This window comes from Sardina pilchardus, chromosome 20 (assembly GCF_963854185.1).
Source record: "Sardina pilchardus chromosome 20, fSarPil1.1, whole genome shotgun sequence".
Taxonomy (NCBI): Eukaryota; Metazoa; Chordata; class Actinopteri; order Clupeiformes; family Clupeidae; genus Sardina; species Sardina pilchardus.
In genome coordinates, this window is record NC_085013.1 from 27,066,177 (window position 1) to 27,082,077 (window position 15,901).

The 15,901-nt window shown below is 40.6% G+C and overlaps 3 protein-coding genes across 4 annotated transcripts; 1 reads left to right on the forward strand and 2 right to left on the reverse strand.

Annotated features, from left to right (window-relative positions):
- Positions 1 to 286: 286 nt before the first annotated feature.
- mrpl33 (mitochondrial ribosomal protein L33) lies at positions 287 to 3,433 on the reverse strand. The gene is made up of 4 exons (XM_062523797.1): positions 3,311 to 3,433; positions 2,222 to 2,240; positions 1,994 to 2,100; positions 287 to 1,264 (listed from the first exon to the last, which is right to left on the reverse strand). Exons 1-4 carry the CDS (start codon positions 3,330 to 3,332, stop codon positions 1,215 to 1,217), a joined length of 198 nt encoding a protein of 65 aa, XP_062379781.1. The 5' UTR covers positions 3,333 to 3,433; the 3' UTR covers positions 287 to 1,214.
- Positions 3,421 to 12,377, forward strand: ahsa1b (AHA1, activator of heat shock protein ATPase homolog 1b). Of its 2 annotated transcripts, none has more exons than XM_062523794.1 (9): positions 3,421 to 3,648; positions 5,508 to 5,698; positions 6,710 to 6,789; positions 6,937 to 7,054; positions 7,941 to 8,029; positions 8,473 to 8,598; positions 9,618 to 9,719; positions 9,921 to 9,972; positions 10,981 to 12,377. In XM_062523794.1, exons 1-9 carry the CDS (start codon positions 3,569 to 3,571, stop codon positions 11,151 to 11,153), a joined length of 1,011 nt encoding a protein of 336 aa, XP_062379778.1. In that variant the 5' UTR covers positions 3,421 to 3,568; the 3' UTR covers positions 11,154 to 12,377. The 2 variants fall into 2 exon arrangements, with proteins under 2 accessions (XP_062379778.1, XP_062379777.1); XM_062523793.1 differs by having other exon boundaries at positions 3,422 to 3,648; positions 6,707 to 6,789.
- A 124-nt stretch (positions 12,378 to 12,501) lies between these two features.
- On the reverse strand, positions 12,502 to 15,186 carry LOC134068207 (dr1-associated corepressor). Its single transcript, XM_062523796.1, has 7 exons — positions 15,090 to 15,186; positions 14,883 to 14,955; positions 14,709 to 14,802; positions 14,458 to 14,574; positions 13,725 to 13,833; positions 13,246 to 13,306; positions 12,502 to 13,118 (listed from the first exon to the last, which is right to left on the reverse strand). The coding sequence occupies exons 1-6, from the start codon at positions 15,168 to 15,170 to the stop codon at positions 13,274 to 13,276; spliced, it is 507 nt and encodes a 168-aa protein (XP_062379780.1). The 5' UTR covers positions 15,171 to 15,186; the 3' UTR covers positions 12,502 to 13,118; positions 13,246 to 13,273.
- Positions 15,187 to 15,901: the final 715 nt, after the last annotated feature.

A 15,901-nucleotide genomic window follows, 5' to 3' on the forward strand; every position in this document is an offset into this window, starting at 1 on the left:
TATTATATTTTTATATAACTCCTATGAACGAAATGGCTGGGTTATCTTACCACCTGAAGATCAAATATCCATTCTCCACACTCAGGTGTACATTCCTGTCCTAGTAATGTACACCTGCTTTCACTCCAATCCTAACTGTCGCTCCTTAATCCAGCTCCACCGTCACATACTGTAGATATACATTGCGTATTCTGTTTCTTTTTATCTGAGCATGTGTACCTTTATGGTATGAGGAATTGCTTTGTAGAGACAATGAACCATAGAAAATAATTGTAACACCCTGACATTTAAAATGTTACAACACCCCAATTTTATTATAATACTTTAAGAATGCCATTTTAATCAGGTTTTAATAATGCTGCTAACAAGTCAAGGTCTGCAAAAATGTGGGGTCTTGTCACTTGTCATTTGCCTTTGAATCCCTAAATAACATTTTCGGAATTCCAAATGTAGGTCTATTTTGTTGAAGCTGCCACTGAACTTTTTGGAATGAATATTCTCCTTGAACCCTAAATTGAATTTAGTTATAAGTAAAAGTTTTTTAGTTTAAAAAAAACTGTCTTCTATCAGGGTGTTTTTCATAGAATCTGGTCTATTCAAAGACCATGATTCTCATAAAGCTGCCAGATTCAGTGAGGGTCCCTGAATCAATAATGACAGTAACTGCATTCATTCCAAAACAAAACATCTAATATCTGTGGCCAAAACATTAATCACTGATACAGTAAGCTTTTGAATGGTCAGACATGTTGTTTTTTGTTACCAATGTACAGGAAAAATAAGTCTGCCGACTACATTTCAAATCACATGGAACAGAAATATGAGATAAATATTTACTACTGTAAAAATCAATCAAATGTTTTATTCTGTTCATGACCATCAAAATCTAACTTATTAAGATTTGATAGCAAAATAATCACAACTGACACAGTTACTAACATGTATCTTGGATTCATATTGTATAAGTGTACTTGAATTATCACAAACATCAGTTGAAATAGGCATATATTAGAACTTGAATAACAAATACATTAAAATGCATTAATGCATTACATCCACTTTACACGCTGAAAACCTGTCTTCAGCTGCCATCCATACCATGGATGAGCATGCATGTGGAAGTTCTACAAAACAAAGTCTTGAGAGGCTGATGGAAACCTCTCGTTTTACTGTGGCTGTCCATGCTGGTGACACATACAAGTATTCCATCATCGTTAAATGGATCGGATCTTTTTCTTCTCAATGAAAAGAACATGCTTGTTGACTGCAGGGGAAAACAAGAGGGTGTTCAGGATGTAAGATAAAATAAAACAACATCACACACACATATCCAAAAATAATGTGGTTTAAATGCAAGGAAATAATTCAGGAGTCGCCAGCGCCACCTGTTGGTCAAATGTCAAAGCATCTTGACTCCCATTGCGTTCTCTGGGGCATCTTATTTACTGTAAGTCTAATAGACTTTATGCACGGAAGGCTCTTTAGGCAGCTCATTTATTTCCGGTGGAGCGTTGGCTGTGTTATAACATCATCGTCTGTTATATTCTGCTCCTTACAAGTTCACTCCAACACTGAATATCTTGTTTGCACAATAATAACAATTTTAACACACGCACAAATCCTCTTACATCGTAACGTGCTGATTCACTAGGTGCAAAAACCATCCGAGTCCGAGTAGACACTTAGAACACTAACAATAGCAGCAGGTTCAAACACACCTGAGCTGACTGAAGAGCCTTTCGCGAATAGGGTCAATTGCACTTCCTATACTTAAAGCAAAATGTGTTTGATGTTGTTGTTGTTGGTGGTCATTTTGGAGATTATTGGCCCGAATTTAAAAAAGCAAAGTTCTTGTGTATGGACTATAGCAATGTATTTAATTGTATGTGTACAAGCCAAGGACACTTCAAGGGCTTATGTGATATGAGCATAACAAAAGTCTTTAATGTGGAACAAAAGCCTACAAATATTGTGTTTTGCGAACAATGCTCACCAATTGGGTCATGTTTGCGCATGACCAATTTGTCCAGCAGTCGGTTTCTTTTGATATTGAAGCAATACCCAGTCCCAGCAGCACTCATCATTTGCACCAGGATGGTCCTGAAAGAGTCAATCATATAATTTAACTCAATAGCTTCCAAACCATTGCTAAGCCTACTAGTGATAACAATAACTTACATTATGTTTTTACAAGCATACCATTGAGTTTAGATAGACTTACTTGGATTTGGCTTTAGCCACTGAAAAGTAAGAGGAGAAGCAAAATGTAAATCACAATGTGCAATCACACTATGATGACAATAATGATTTTTTAAAAATGTGTCTGCGACCGCAACAAAAAGTGATACTGTTAATTGTTCAAAATATGACTTTTGGATCCATAGTCTACAGTCATGGTCAGATTTTGTGGTACCCTTCCACAAGCCAAAACAGACCCCTCAACTGTTCACTAAAATATTTTGAAACTGACAAGACAAGATAAGTGCCTCACATTCATCAATGTTGGAAGAGTCCAATGTTGTTTTGTTAGCTGTTCTTGAGTGTTTTAGCTGTGTTTAGGTCATGAGGTGTCAAGACACAGCTCTCTGACACTGGACAGTGTGATTTGCTGGAGGATGCCTTCTAGTCTTGAGATTGCATAGTTTCCTTCACAGCTTCAAAGCACAGGTTCAGAGAATGATGAACCTTAAAGTTAACCTTGAATGTTTGTTTTCACTATCTTCCCATTTACACTGTGTACATTTTCCTCGTACAGCCAGGTCTACAAGGATATCTTAATAGTACTATGTCTAGTCACAGGAACGTCAAGCTGCTTAGTGATGATCATCTGATAACCTTTAGGTGCCTTTTTTGGGGGGAAATCTAGTCCACTAGCCGTAGACCTACTGCTAACACCCATGATGTTTGATAGTGATCTTTGGATAGGAACAATTCTTTGAATGTTATCTTGACACGAAACATTGGTAAGGTTACCATGATTAGACTAGCTTAGTTATGAAAGTCATTCCTCATGGATGCTGAATGAATTATATTGACAGAAGTGTAACTTAACAAGGTATAACGAATACACTCTATTTGTCACTTGTTCAATGTTCTCAGCTGCTATCAGTTCAAACAAAGATAAACAATAATGGACAACATTTGGCTCAATGATAGCTACATGGAGACTTGCTAACGTTACTTAGCAGGTTACAAAGGCGTACAATAAACGTACAGGGACTTTAGTTAACATTAGCAGCTACATGGATTGTAAACAACACATATGACAATGCATAGTGGTGTTATATGAATTAAAGACGTGCAAACTCACAATTGACAGTTGTCAGAAACATTGTCGCTCATTCCTTGATGACCGCTGCGTCTCGTTGGACCACCATGAGCCACTCACACTGCGACAGGGATGGATTACAATGTAACACACACTTCCGTTTCCAGTAATTTCTACGGTGAGCAAAATCAGAGGAACCAGTTGCCTGGAGTATTCTAGAAAACGTGCCTCGGACAGTATTCTTTGCCGGGTGAAGAACTTCTATCACCTCAACTGTATTTATTAATTTACAGAGCAATCATGGCAAAGTGGGGCGAAGGAGACCCGCGTTGGATTGTGGAGGAAAGAGCAGATGCAACAAACGTCAACAATTGGCACTGGTAAGAAAGGGATCACAGATAAACCGATTCCATTCAAACTGCATGGTTAACGTACAAGTGATGGTTGGGAATTTCGCGTTGCTAACGCTGATGTTAGCGTGGTTGGTTTCCCACTTTGCCATTTCATTCATTTTTTGATATGACTGAATGTTCATGATTTTAATGCTAACTCGCAGTTCATTTTAGCGTAACATCAACGTTAGTGTATTCAAACGTGAAGTAAATTCTAGAATAGTCTGCTATCGCTAGCTAGCTTTCTTGCTGTCATACTAGCCATGTCAGCTTTGTATAGGACGGTGATCACGTTATCTTGCTAAAATGTAAAGTTCTGCCAACGTAAGATAGACAGCTCAGTCAACTTTACTCTTTAGTTAACTACTTGAAAATAATACTGATTGGCATTACAATGGTTAACACACCTTCATCAGTGCTAACTGAAGTCATCGACAAGTGCACATCGATGCATCACTTTAAGATAAACCACTTACAGTGCATGTATGAATTAATACATGAATGAATCGAGATTACATCAATGTTTTAGGTGATCTCCTTCAGGCGACATAATCTGCGAGTGGTGGCAAACTTGGTCCCCTGGATTACAGTAGCATAACCGCGGCTGTTCATAGAGTGGGGTGTCTTTCAACCAGACACTGCAGTTCAACTCATGCTTACCAGAGGCTGAACTGTCAGAGGATGGTGTGGGCTACCGTGGTCTTCTTTTTAACACACGAATGAATTTTGCCGTAGTGAAAGCTGAAAAACTGAAAAAGGCTTTGAAAGAAATTAATCATAATACTGCATCCTTGTCTAAATTTGGCTTTCACAATCTTTAGTGAAATGATGGCAGATGGATGCATAGGTATGTCAAGATTTGAATCAGTCAAAATGGTCACTAAGAAAGCAAAATGTCTGTGTACAAACGTTAATATGTAATGTAACGCTGATGCCAATGGTAAAACTGCTGATCATCGCACATGTGATGTGCTGAGAAATGATAGCCCTGAACAAATGCCCTTAGCAGTCAAGGGGAGGTGAAAGAGTGTATCTGAAAAGTCTATACAAATCATTTATACAGTGTATGATACAAATGCATACAAAACATGTGTCAAAATAACTGTTCTGCCAAGTAAGATAATAATCCATCTATGAAGAACATGATGTATCTGCATTTTGTCTTTCTCTATTCAAGGATACCTTTTCATCCATGTAATGCTCAATAACTTCTAAACTGATTTTTAGATACATTAACTGATTAGTACACTTAACTGTTATGTGTTAAAGTCAGCCGTGTGTGTGTGCGCGTGTGCGTGTGTGTGTGTGTGTGTGTGTGTGTGTGTGTGTGTGACACTAGTCCACATATAGTCATGCTGCCACTACTACTCTATACCTTTTTATTATTATTATATCTATTTATTTATGATGCCCTATTTATGACTTTGATCATCTTTGTTTTGTACCTGTCACTTTTAGTCTTTGACTTTGCACCTTTGTGGCCTTGCTCGTTGTACAGGCAACTGTTCAATGACAAAATAAAAGTCTTGAATCTTGAATCTTGAATATGATATTAAAGAGGAACTATGCAGGATTGGCGATTTCATCTCTGGTTTCGGTTTCGTTTTTCGTTTTCGCTCGTTTTATGCTTGCATTTTCTCTGCAGAGCTTCCCCGACAGCTTTAGGGTGTATATTTATACATGTATAGGCTATATTTAAATATATAAATTGCAAGCGTGGTTCTTCGTCTCAGACTTCCAGATGTAAACAAGGAGCGATCGTCTCCTGCAGAAAGTTGCATAGGGTCTCTTTAATATGATGATAACATGATGTCTGCCCAATGCTTCTCCCCTGTTGGTGTGGTCAGGACGGAGCGCAATGCCACCAACTGGTCGTCGGACAAGCTGAAGGAGCTGCTCCAGAGCGTGCGGCTGGAGAACGAGCATGGCTCATGTGAGGTGACGGAGGTGAGCAAGGTGGAGGGAGAAGCCTCCATCAACAACCGCAAAGGCAAGCTCATCTTCTTCTACGAGTGGAACCTCAAGGCTAAGTGGAAAGGTGAGACAAAAGCACACAGACATACTGTACAGGCACGCACACACACACACACACACACACACACACACACACACACACACACACACACAGATACTGCTTTCAGACCTGTCCGTAGTATATGCGGATCTTTGTCAAACGGAGGTCTGGCCATTTTGGTGATTCAGAAGCACGCAAACATTGCACACAGACGTGTACACACACACACACACACAGATACTGCTTTCAGACATGTCCTCCGCAGCATATGTGGGTCTTTGTCAAATGGAGGTCTGACCCTTTGGGTGATTCAAACATGATGTGGACATTATATCTGACAACAACATGGACAGAATCTCCGTATGGTTGAACGTGGTCAGACATGAGCTCATTTACATAATGTCCATCAGAAATACTAGGAGGGGACTAGTGTAAGAGCCGGCTAAGTTGGAGTTTCAAATGTCCGGTTATGTTGTTCAGATATACGGCCTAACTGCTTGACATCCGTGGAACATGCAGTCTGAAAGCAGCTAGAGAAAGAGCACATACAAACACACTCTCACTTCAGTGGAACCTGAAAGCAAAATGGAACACACATACCGAAATGGATCCTTGAGTTTGAGTAGATAGGAACTGGCATACTGCCCCACACACACACACACACACACACACACACACACACACACACACACACACACACACACACACACACACACCATCAGCTTCCAAATTTCCCAGGGGATGAATAAAGTGAATATACAGTATACAGTATATGTAGTGTATATATCTGTCCTTAGTCACGTTCTCAAAGATCTTGTAACTAAGTGACAAAGAGAATCAGAATCTTTTTCCTCTCTGCTGTCGGCATTCATGGCTGTGTTGTCAGTTTGACTGGTGTTACTAATGCATATGCAGTTGTCATGCTACACAGTGCTCTAGTACAGTGGAATAAGGTGGGATTCTTAACTAATCAACTCTTTTAAATTCTTAACTAATCAACTGCTTTAATTAACTTAACTTAACTTTTTATAGGAGTAACGACATCAGGGATCAAATGCAAAGGCCATATAGAGGTTCCAAACCTCTCAGATGAAAATGACATGGAAGACCTTGATGTAAGCTTGATTTATTGATTCTGAATGATGAAATGAATCATGAATATTCTTCTACGGATGTTTTAGCTACTACTGCTACTACTGCTATACTGCTTGTCTGTTATTTTAATGTGTGTGTGTGTGTGTGATGTTTCCTGGGGGACACAGATTAGCGTGACACTGAGTAAAGACCAGCCTGACACTCCGCTTCTCGCCCTCATGAAGAAGGAAGGAGCAGAGAAGGTGCGCTCTGCCCTGGGTAATTATGTCAGCGCCCTCAAGACAGGTAAGGCCTCCTACACACACACACACACACGCACACAAATAGACATACACACACCCTCACATTCATACACACAAATAGAAATACACACACACACACACATATACATACGAATACACACACACACACACACACACACACACGCAGGGTGAGATATTTTGTGATTGTTTGTGAATTGCTTATATCTGAATCTTTCGTGAGTGTTTCCTCTGGTTTCCTGTTTGGTTGTTTGTGGATGCCCTTTGTTGATTTGAAACTGTCAGTTCAGTTGGTGCTTATAAGACTAATGTAGTGTTCATGTTGTAAGTCACTTTGGACACAAGCATCTCCAAATGCCCGCCATGAACATAAACATAAGCCCTTTAGTGAACAGTTTGCACAGTGCACACCTGAGACAAACTATATGAGACATGATGATGGTACCTAAACAAGAACAGCTGAAATGCAAAGTGAGGGCTATTTGTTCAAGTGTGGCATATTGTGCATCGCAGGTCAGCACTTGGCCAGTAAAGAGAATGACTCTCCTTCAAGCATATTATGCAAACTGTGGTAAATATCCTATGGTGATGATGATGTTGGACTAAAAAAAACATATGGTTGTGGGAATCTGCCCAACTCGGCAGTATAAGAGAACAGGAGACATAAGCAACATTGTACTTGAAGTGGGAAAACATTCGCACAGAGACCCACAGACATATTCACCTCACTGTAGAGTAACACAAGAAATGTACGCTATTCCACGGTGTACTGCATACTAAATGAAATATCCATATTAATTGCTTTTAAAGTAATTTGTCAGCCTTTCTTGCTTTATTCAGGAATAGCTAGCTCTTACCCTCCATGTCTGTGTGTGTGCGTGTGCGTGTGCGTGTGTCTGTGTGTCCTTTAGAGTTCACCCAAGGCATGATCTTGCCCACCGCCAATGGCCTCATCAAGCAGCAGTCATCTCAGTCCAAAGCCAAGGTGGACAAAACTCTGGTGGGTAATAGAGCAGTTCACAAGGACACATTTCACACATTCGTGGTCTGGTTCTCAAGGACACTTTTCACATATCCAGAATGCTGCTGAGACTGAAGTTGGTAGTAAGCCTACCTGGCCCAAAGCGCAAATATTTGAAGAGGCCACTTGCAAAAACAGCCTTCCCCATTTGAACGATTTTTTTTTTTTCACAATTCAAAATTAGAATACTGCCTTCCAGGTAGGTAATGTCTATCAACGGCTGTTGGGTTGATTTAATTTGATCTGTGTACCAGCTGCAGTTTGATCGACGTTACCTGGAATTTACACATCTGTAAAAATAGAGATATCTGTTTTTGCAAACGAACTCCTCATTAGTGAGCACAGCACATCTGAGACAGCTGTATCTGAGACTGCTGTGCGTCTGCTCGGTGTGTTAATCACTTCCTGTGGATGTGATCCAGATTGGCACCAACTGCTCGACTCCCGCCATCAACACCGGCGTGAAGATCCCCACCTGCAAATTCAACATCAGGGACACCTTCATGACGTCGCCTGAGGAGCTGTACAGAGTCTTCGTCAACCAGGAGGTACACACACCCACACACACACACAGTCTTCCTCACCCAGGAGGTAGCGTAGCCCCAGACACAGGCCCCGAGGTGTCAGCTGCTCACGCTGATAGAACCGACCCCCTGTTGAAACAACTCCTACACAGACACACACACACACTCATCTGTTTTTAGTGTGTGTGTGTGTGTGTGTGTGTGTGTGTGTGTGTGTGTGTGTGTGTGTGTGTAAAAATGCATGTCTGCTAGTGGTGGATAATGCAGTATGGAACAACAGTGGGAGTGCTTGCTATTCCTACCCATTTGTCTCCAGTAGCTGTCCCATCCCATACACAGCCTCAATGGGAGTTTATACCAGGAGTGTTTCTGAAGCGTTTTGTAGCCTGTCTGATATCTGTCTTGTATAGCAATAACATTAGAATTAGTGTATCAGTGGTTTTGTGTGTTTTACGACAGTGTGTGTTGTGTTTATTTTTTAACCCTTCGCTACTAGACACATTGTGGGGTCACACTAAAGACGGAGGCAGTGCAAATTGGTCACGTTTTACTCTTGCTTAAATGCCTCTCTGGTGCTGTGAATTCCTAGTCAGTGTGGCCTGTAGCCTTCTAAACTGGCGTGTTAGCTTCAACTGAGCCCCTGCTTTGAATCTTCACACAGGCTGAGACAACATGCAAATGTATAAGCACGTCCGCATATATTAGGATATCTTTTTGACTTTAGCTTTAGCGCTGTGGAAAGCACAAAGAAAAGAGGCTCAGAAGACCATCTCCGCTTGCCCTCTGGTAACCTGCTTACGTCAGAGAGGCAGCATGACACCGTTTACGCATTATGTGAACATTCTAACCTGTTGCCATGGCCACTGAAAGAAATAAACAAGACACTTGTCATGTCACCCGCTCACTGAGGCTGTTGCATTGAGATGCAAAATCCATTCAAGGAAAAGTGCCTGTGACTATAGGGCAAGGGATTATGATGGCGCGTTAGCGTGAAGCCGGCGCTGTGTGCTGCTGTTCCTGACTGCGTCTCTGGTTGTGTGCAGATGGTGCAGGCCTTCACACATGCGGCCGCCGTGGTGGAACCCGTGAAGGGCGGGAAGATCCGTATGATGGACGGCAATGTCTTGGGAGAGTTTCAGGAGCTGGTGAGGTCATTTCCTGACATTGTAGTAACAGCCGTTGTTTTTTTAAAAAAAATGTACATACTTTTTCCATGAGATTTAAGCACTAATCATCAAGATTAAAACAAAAAAAGGCTTGAAATATTTCACACTATTTTTATTTTTCATTTTTAGATGTACCTGTAGGCTAATACAGACTACTAAAGCATGTCTTCTGTTTGGCAGGTTCCTGAGCAAAAGATTGTGATGAAATGGAGGTACAACTCTTGGCCCAGTGGTAAGACATTTACCTTAAAATCTTCACAGTGAGATCTCTTTGTGTAAGAGAATCTCTGCCATCTAGATATCGGTTATATATCCTATTTATATTCATATAATTCATATCCTTCATATATCCTTCATATCCTTTCACAATGGGAAAATATTAAAGACCCATTCAAATGAAATCACTATGTAGAGGAAAAGAGTTGCTTCAAATATCTAGCTTTGTTACAGCTAAGAAATACTAGAACCTCGAGCTTTTCTCCGGACTGTAAAGCGTAAACATTTAACAAATGTCTGGTCCAGTAAACCAATGTAATTTTGGCAGAGGAAGGGGCAGGGTATATGTAGACAACTGCCATATTCACCTGATTCAGGCGGTGGCCATTGTAAACCGAAACGAGGCTACAGGGTACACAAACCACAGGATAGTTGCGTTCTAAGCATTCAGTAGGTGGCGAAAATGCATTGATTAAAGTGTACCCCCTTATCAAAAAATCCTATAGGATTCCAATCAGATTTTGGAACCAAAATCCTGTAGGATTCCAATAGCAACAACTAGCAATCCTATTACACTCTATTAACGCTATTTTTTGACTCCCAAAATGGCAGCATTAATATCTCTATTCTGGTTGTAATGGGAACAATAAGGTATAGTGACGTAGGTCGAAATCCTCCATAGGATTGCCTAGGATAAGGGCCTGTAGCCTCGTTTTGGTTTACACAACGGCCGCCGCCTGAATAAGGAACTAACCCCATACATTTCTGTGGAGGATTCTTTGAGTGCTGTGTCTCCTTGGGTGCCTCTCAACATCCCTCCTCGATCCTCCAGGCTCTTTCCCACTGATCTATAACTAACACTGGATAGACTATCCCATTGTTGCCGGCCCTCATCATTCTTTATCTAGATCAGTGAGGACGAGGCCCGAGGAAGGAAGGGAGGATCTATAAAACACAAATGAGAGGCACCCCTTGTTAGAAAGTCTCTGAGTAAACCGCCTTCTCTGTTTGTTTGCCTCCGCAGAGCACTATGCCACCATCACGTTAAAGTTCTCGGACCGGGGCGGGGAGACGGAGCTGACCATAGAGTGTCGGGCTGTGCCGGAGAGCGAGGAAGAGAGGACGAAGGAGGGCTGGTACCGCTACTATCTTCAGGGCATCAAACAGACGTTCGGCTACGGAAGCCGGCTCTACTGAACAGACACTCGGCTACGCCCGACTACTGAACAGAGCAGCCTTTTTCTCTCCTCCCTCTCTCTCTCTCTTGTTCTTTTCTTATTTCTTCTTTTTCTTTCTTTCTGTTGTTTTGGTTTTTGGTCACGCACAGAACAAAAACTTGACATCAGAAAGCCACTCTGCTGAAGAACCAACTTGGCACCATCTCATACTGATTGGTTTTTAATTTTTATCACCTCATTTTTCCCCATTATAATTTTTGATACTGATGTACAGAAAAAAGAACGGGTGAGAACAGAATCCTAGAACTTTCAAAGATAAGAAGAAGATGGAAGAGAGTTGTTAAATGTTCATGACTTCTCTTGTTTGAGTGCGTGTAAAACGTGTGTGTGTGTGTGTGTGTGTGTGTGTGTGTGTGTGTGAGTGAATGAATGAATGAATGAAATAACTTAAGTTTTAATTGACGCATGGTCTCATTGTTCACCTATATAGCCAGTGCAGGATTGGACTGTGCCTCCATGGATTGAAGTTCTGAGATGTTCCATAAGGGTTCTTTAGTTCATAACTGTATTAAGATGTAAAGAGGAATGGCAAAAGAATAAAAGTTAAGGGCGAACTTTGTAACCACTTAAAAAACGTGTCATTTTGACCATAATTTAACAGAACAGAGCATGAAAACAGATTGGCTGTGTGAATGTGTGCGTATGTCTCGGTTTCACACTCATTTTCAGCATCACTTGTTTTATGGATTGAATTATGTCATTTATACTGAACGTGTGTTTTAAATGTGCTGACCACTGCTAAGGAAACTCTTAAAGGGAATTGCTTGTGTCAAGCACCCATCAGCGAGAGGCTTCAGTGGAGGCTGTATTGAATTGCTGTGCATTGTAAACTAAAAGGCATCATGCTGTAAAAGTGTAGTCCTGTATGTCTTGATTGGCTTGGTATGGCAACGCCCTCATGTCCATGCCAGTGTGTATTGGCTGCGTTGCCCAGGGAAGGTTTTTTTTTACTCCAGAGGTTGAAAGTGCAGGAAAAGGAAAAAAAAAAAAAAAAAAAAAGACCCAAACCACGTGTCTTTGCTCATCTGTATCGAAAACTCTGCAACAGCCCTCTACTGCGGAACTATGTCACTTATTTATTTGTTTTGTTTTTTTTCCACTGAAGTATTCGTCATCGGTAGCACAACACTTTGTAACCTGTTGAAACCTCATTGATTTCATATCAATAAAGTCATACTTGCAATTCCTTTGCCTCTGTAAAAACAATCTTTTCTTAAGTATGAGTGCAGTGATCACCTTGAGTTTACAGTAACTGCACTCACATTCTGAGGGCTGTACTGTACAAGGATAATGATGACGTCAACACATGGCACTGTACATTTTAATGTACAACATATGCATAGTTCAAACAGGAAATAGACAAAAGAGCCACTAAGATGTGTACAGGAATGGGTAACCCATGAAAATCTGAATAAAGCTTTTGAATTATGAACTGGTGTCTGTTGTATAACTTGTCACACAATGCAAACACTTGAAACTTTAGGATTGATAAAGAATTCATGATTAAGCCAACCGATACATTATTATTACCTTCATGAAATTAGTCAGTTTCACAAGAGGTTGTGATATGAACAACCACATAGTATTCTCAATTCATAGAGATGGTGCTGATAATGACTTCATAGATATTTGTACCACTTGTAAAGGAGCCAACAAGAACAAACAAATAGATAGATACAGAGCATAGATTTCCCCATCCAACCTTCAGAAAACATTCAAATAAAGTTCTTACTTACATATTATACACACACATATATATACATATCATTATCATTATCATTAAACTTTTTCTGCAGATATATTAAATTGAATTAGACCCCTTAATACTTTCACCCCCACAAATAATAAATCACCAATATTGAAGTTCAAAACCAAAATTATTGTTGGGTCTTCACCGCAGTTCAAACATCAGTTTCCAGAGATGCTTATGGGAAAGATAACACCATGAATAGTAAACCTGCAGTCAAAACTTGATATTCATGACAAATATTAATAATGTCTGTCACAATCGCTTTGTAAAGGGAAAAACTTGAGAATAAGAATGGCTCTACCTGTAATGTTAGGAGGACGTGTTCATGACTATGTATCCAAACAGATATACAGCTCTGACTCCTACGGGAGCAGACAGAGGAAGGGAAGTATGAGATGTTTCCTGTCTGAATGAGGCAATATAGGGCCCTCATTTTAAAAGCAGGCAAGGTGCCTGCAGATTTTGCCACGATATTAAATTTGTTTTAGCTAGACTAACTAAAACTGATTTAATAACGAGGCAAAATCTATTTGCAAATCTAAAACGAGAAGCAAGATCCTAAGCTCATTGAGGGCCTTTTCTCTTTGCCCGTCATTCAAATTAGGGCCTGTAGAGTGAGTTGTAGTAGTATTTCTAACACCATAATTTCCCTTTGGGAATGAATGAATCTATCTATCTATCTATCTATCTAGCCATATAACATTATTGTAGTTGCTGCAGTATGTTGAGAAAAAAATAACTTTTTAAGATAAAAAAGCTGGTGTAAAATAGAGTGCATACACTGGAGGAGTTGTCATCATAGAGAGGCTCTCGGATGGCCATCTTCGACTTAGGAGCCTCTTCCATTTTAGATGGCTTTGCTTTCACAGGAATATCCTGCCACCTCCGCCTGCAAAACAAACAGTTTAGCTCCATCTAGTAGGCTACCCCTTACCCCTTGTCAAGACCAACAGTCCTAAAGTCAGTTGCTTTGATTCTTTCACACAAGCATACAGGCATTTGTGGGCGTATGAGGGCGTTTTGGGGAGGTAACCAGGTACGCCATGCTGTTGGAGGTGCAAACTAACGCTGCAACGCCACTGACATCACATAGTAAGGAGCTGGCTCAAGGATACTGTTTGCACCCCAAAGTGGTCTGTGACGTAAGTTTGTGTGAAAGAATGTGTGGGTTGATTAGAAAAGGCCTACAAAAAATAAAAGGCCTATCGAATCCTCAGCATAGGCAAGTGCAAATTACTGTAATTTCCCAACTATTAGCCGCAGCTTATACATCGATTTTGCTACATTTCTTCCGCTATTAATACAAGGGGGCAGTTAATATGGTAGGCTATGGTTTGTTTCTTTTAACTTGCACAAAACACTGTCCTGCGGTTTATCCACAATGCGGCTGATATACACAGGAAATTACTGTAGGTTACAGACATCTTTGAGCAAAAGTAATAAAAGTAAACAAGCAAAAAATAATTTTTCTGTTAAAATGTTGTCTTAGGCACTAGAGTTGCTCTCTCCCCACCTGTGCTGTGACCAACTCCCCTTCTCTTGACTCTCTTTGGTTGAGGAGGTGGCATAGGCCTGATCTGCTAAGGCCCTTAGGAAATCAAATGTCCTCTCTGAGTCTATGCACTGCTTCCTGCAGACAACAAGACGACACACACAGGTTGGCAGATATTTTGGCAATGGACTGGCAAACAGTGATGGGCCAGCACTTTCCGGAAGTTACAGTGACACTGACTGTCCATTAAGATTAATTGATGGTAAACTTACACGTGGTTAACTGACAGAGTTCGGCTATGCCTAGATTGTGTGATGAGGTTGGCCTTGGTGAGAAGCGACCTCAGAAACATCTCCAAGACTTTAGCTAGGGCAGACGTTTAGGTGACACAGCTCAAAACGCACAGTTTGCTGCTGAAGAAAACATACAGATTGTGCAAAGGATACAAATGACTACTGGCACGGCCATGGCCATTCTTCCCACCTCGGTGTCCTTCTGCATAATCTTCTTAATGCGACCCTGTCCAGCGTAACACAAGCCAGATGAACGTAGGTGAGCTCTTGCTTGTTTTAGCAGAAAGTGAGCGTCCGAGAAAACATGGTATTAATGTCAAGCCTTTGCTAATAACACATTTTCTAAGGTGGGTTACTTACAGGTGGAAATCGAACATTGTATCGTCTTCTTTTTCCAGGCATTTTGAATTTTCCCCTTGGAGTTGGTAATTGTTTACGCATTTTGCTTGATGGACGTTGTGACCTGCTTATATTTACCTGTCACAGGAAGTAAATTGGGGAGGAAGATATCGGGATAAAGGCCCTATTCAACATATTCGACACGTTCCTGGATGTGCTGAGTCTGCAGGTGGAACAGTATGGTAGACCTACAATATCTAGTGTGTGATTTGGTGGCATTAGTTTCCGAAAATAACAAAGGCATATTTTAATTTGGGTACGAAAATGCGTTTTTGAATTTACCGTGGTTGTGTAGGCCTATGTGTTAGGTTACCGACGAAAGCATTATGCCTACATTTATTGTATTTGTCGGAAAGTTAATTAGGTTTAAAAAGGTGTGAATAACAATGAACATTTGGGTCATAGGGTGACCATAGGCCTAGGGTTGTTGAAATACGGAGACTTGTGGCAAACAATTCTCAGTAAACAATTTGCTACAGTAGGCTACTTTTAATATTATATGCTGCCATTAATTTAACTTTTCCCACATGGCCGTAGCCACAATTAAGGAGACTTATAGTACTGTACTATAAATGTCACCCTGCGTGTGTTATTTATAATGTGTTCTGTTACAGTGTGTTTCCATGAATGGCTCATTTCTTTGTTTATTTGTGTTGATGGAAGTCATTGTCTATTATCTTCCCCATTGCTTTCTCTCTAAATATCGGTCTCTCTTGCTGACTCTGTATCTCCCTTTCCTGGGAGAATGAGAAGGACTCAGCTCTACACCGGCA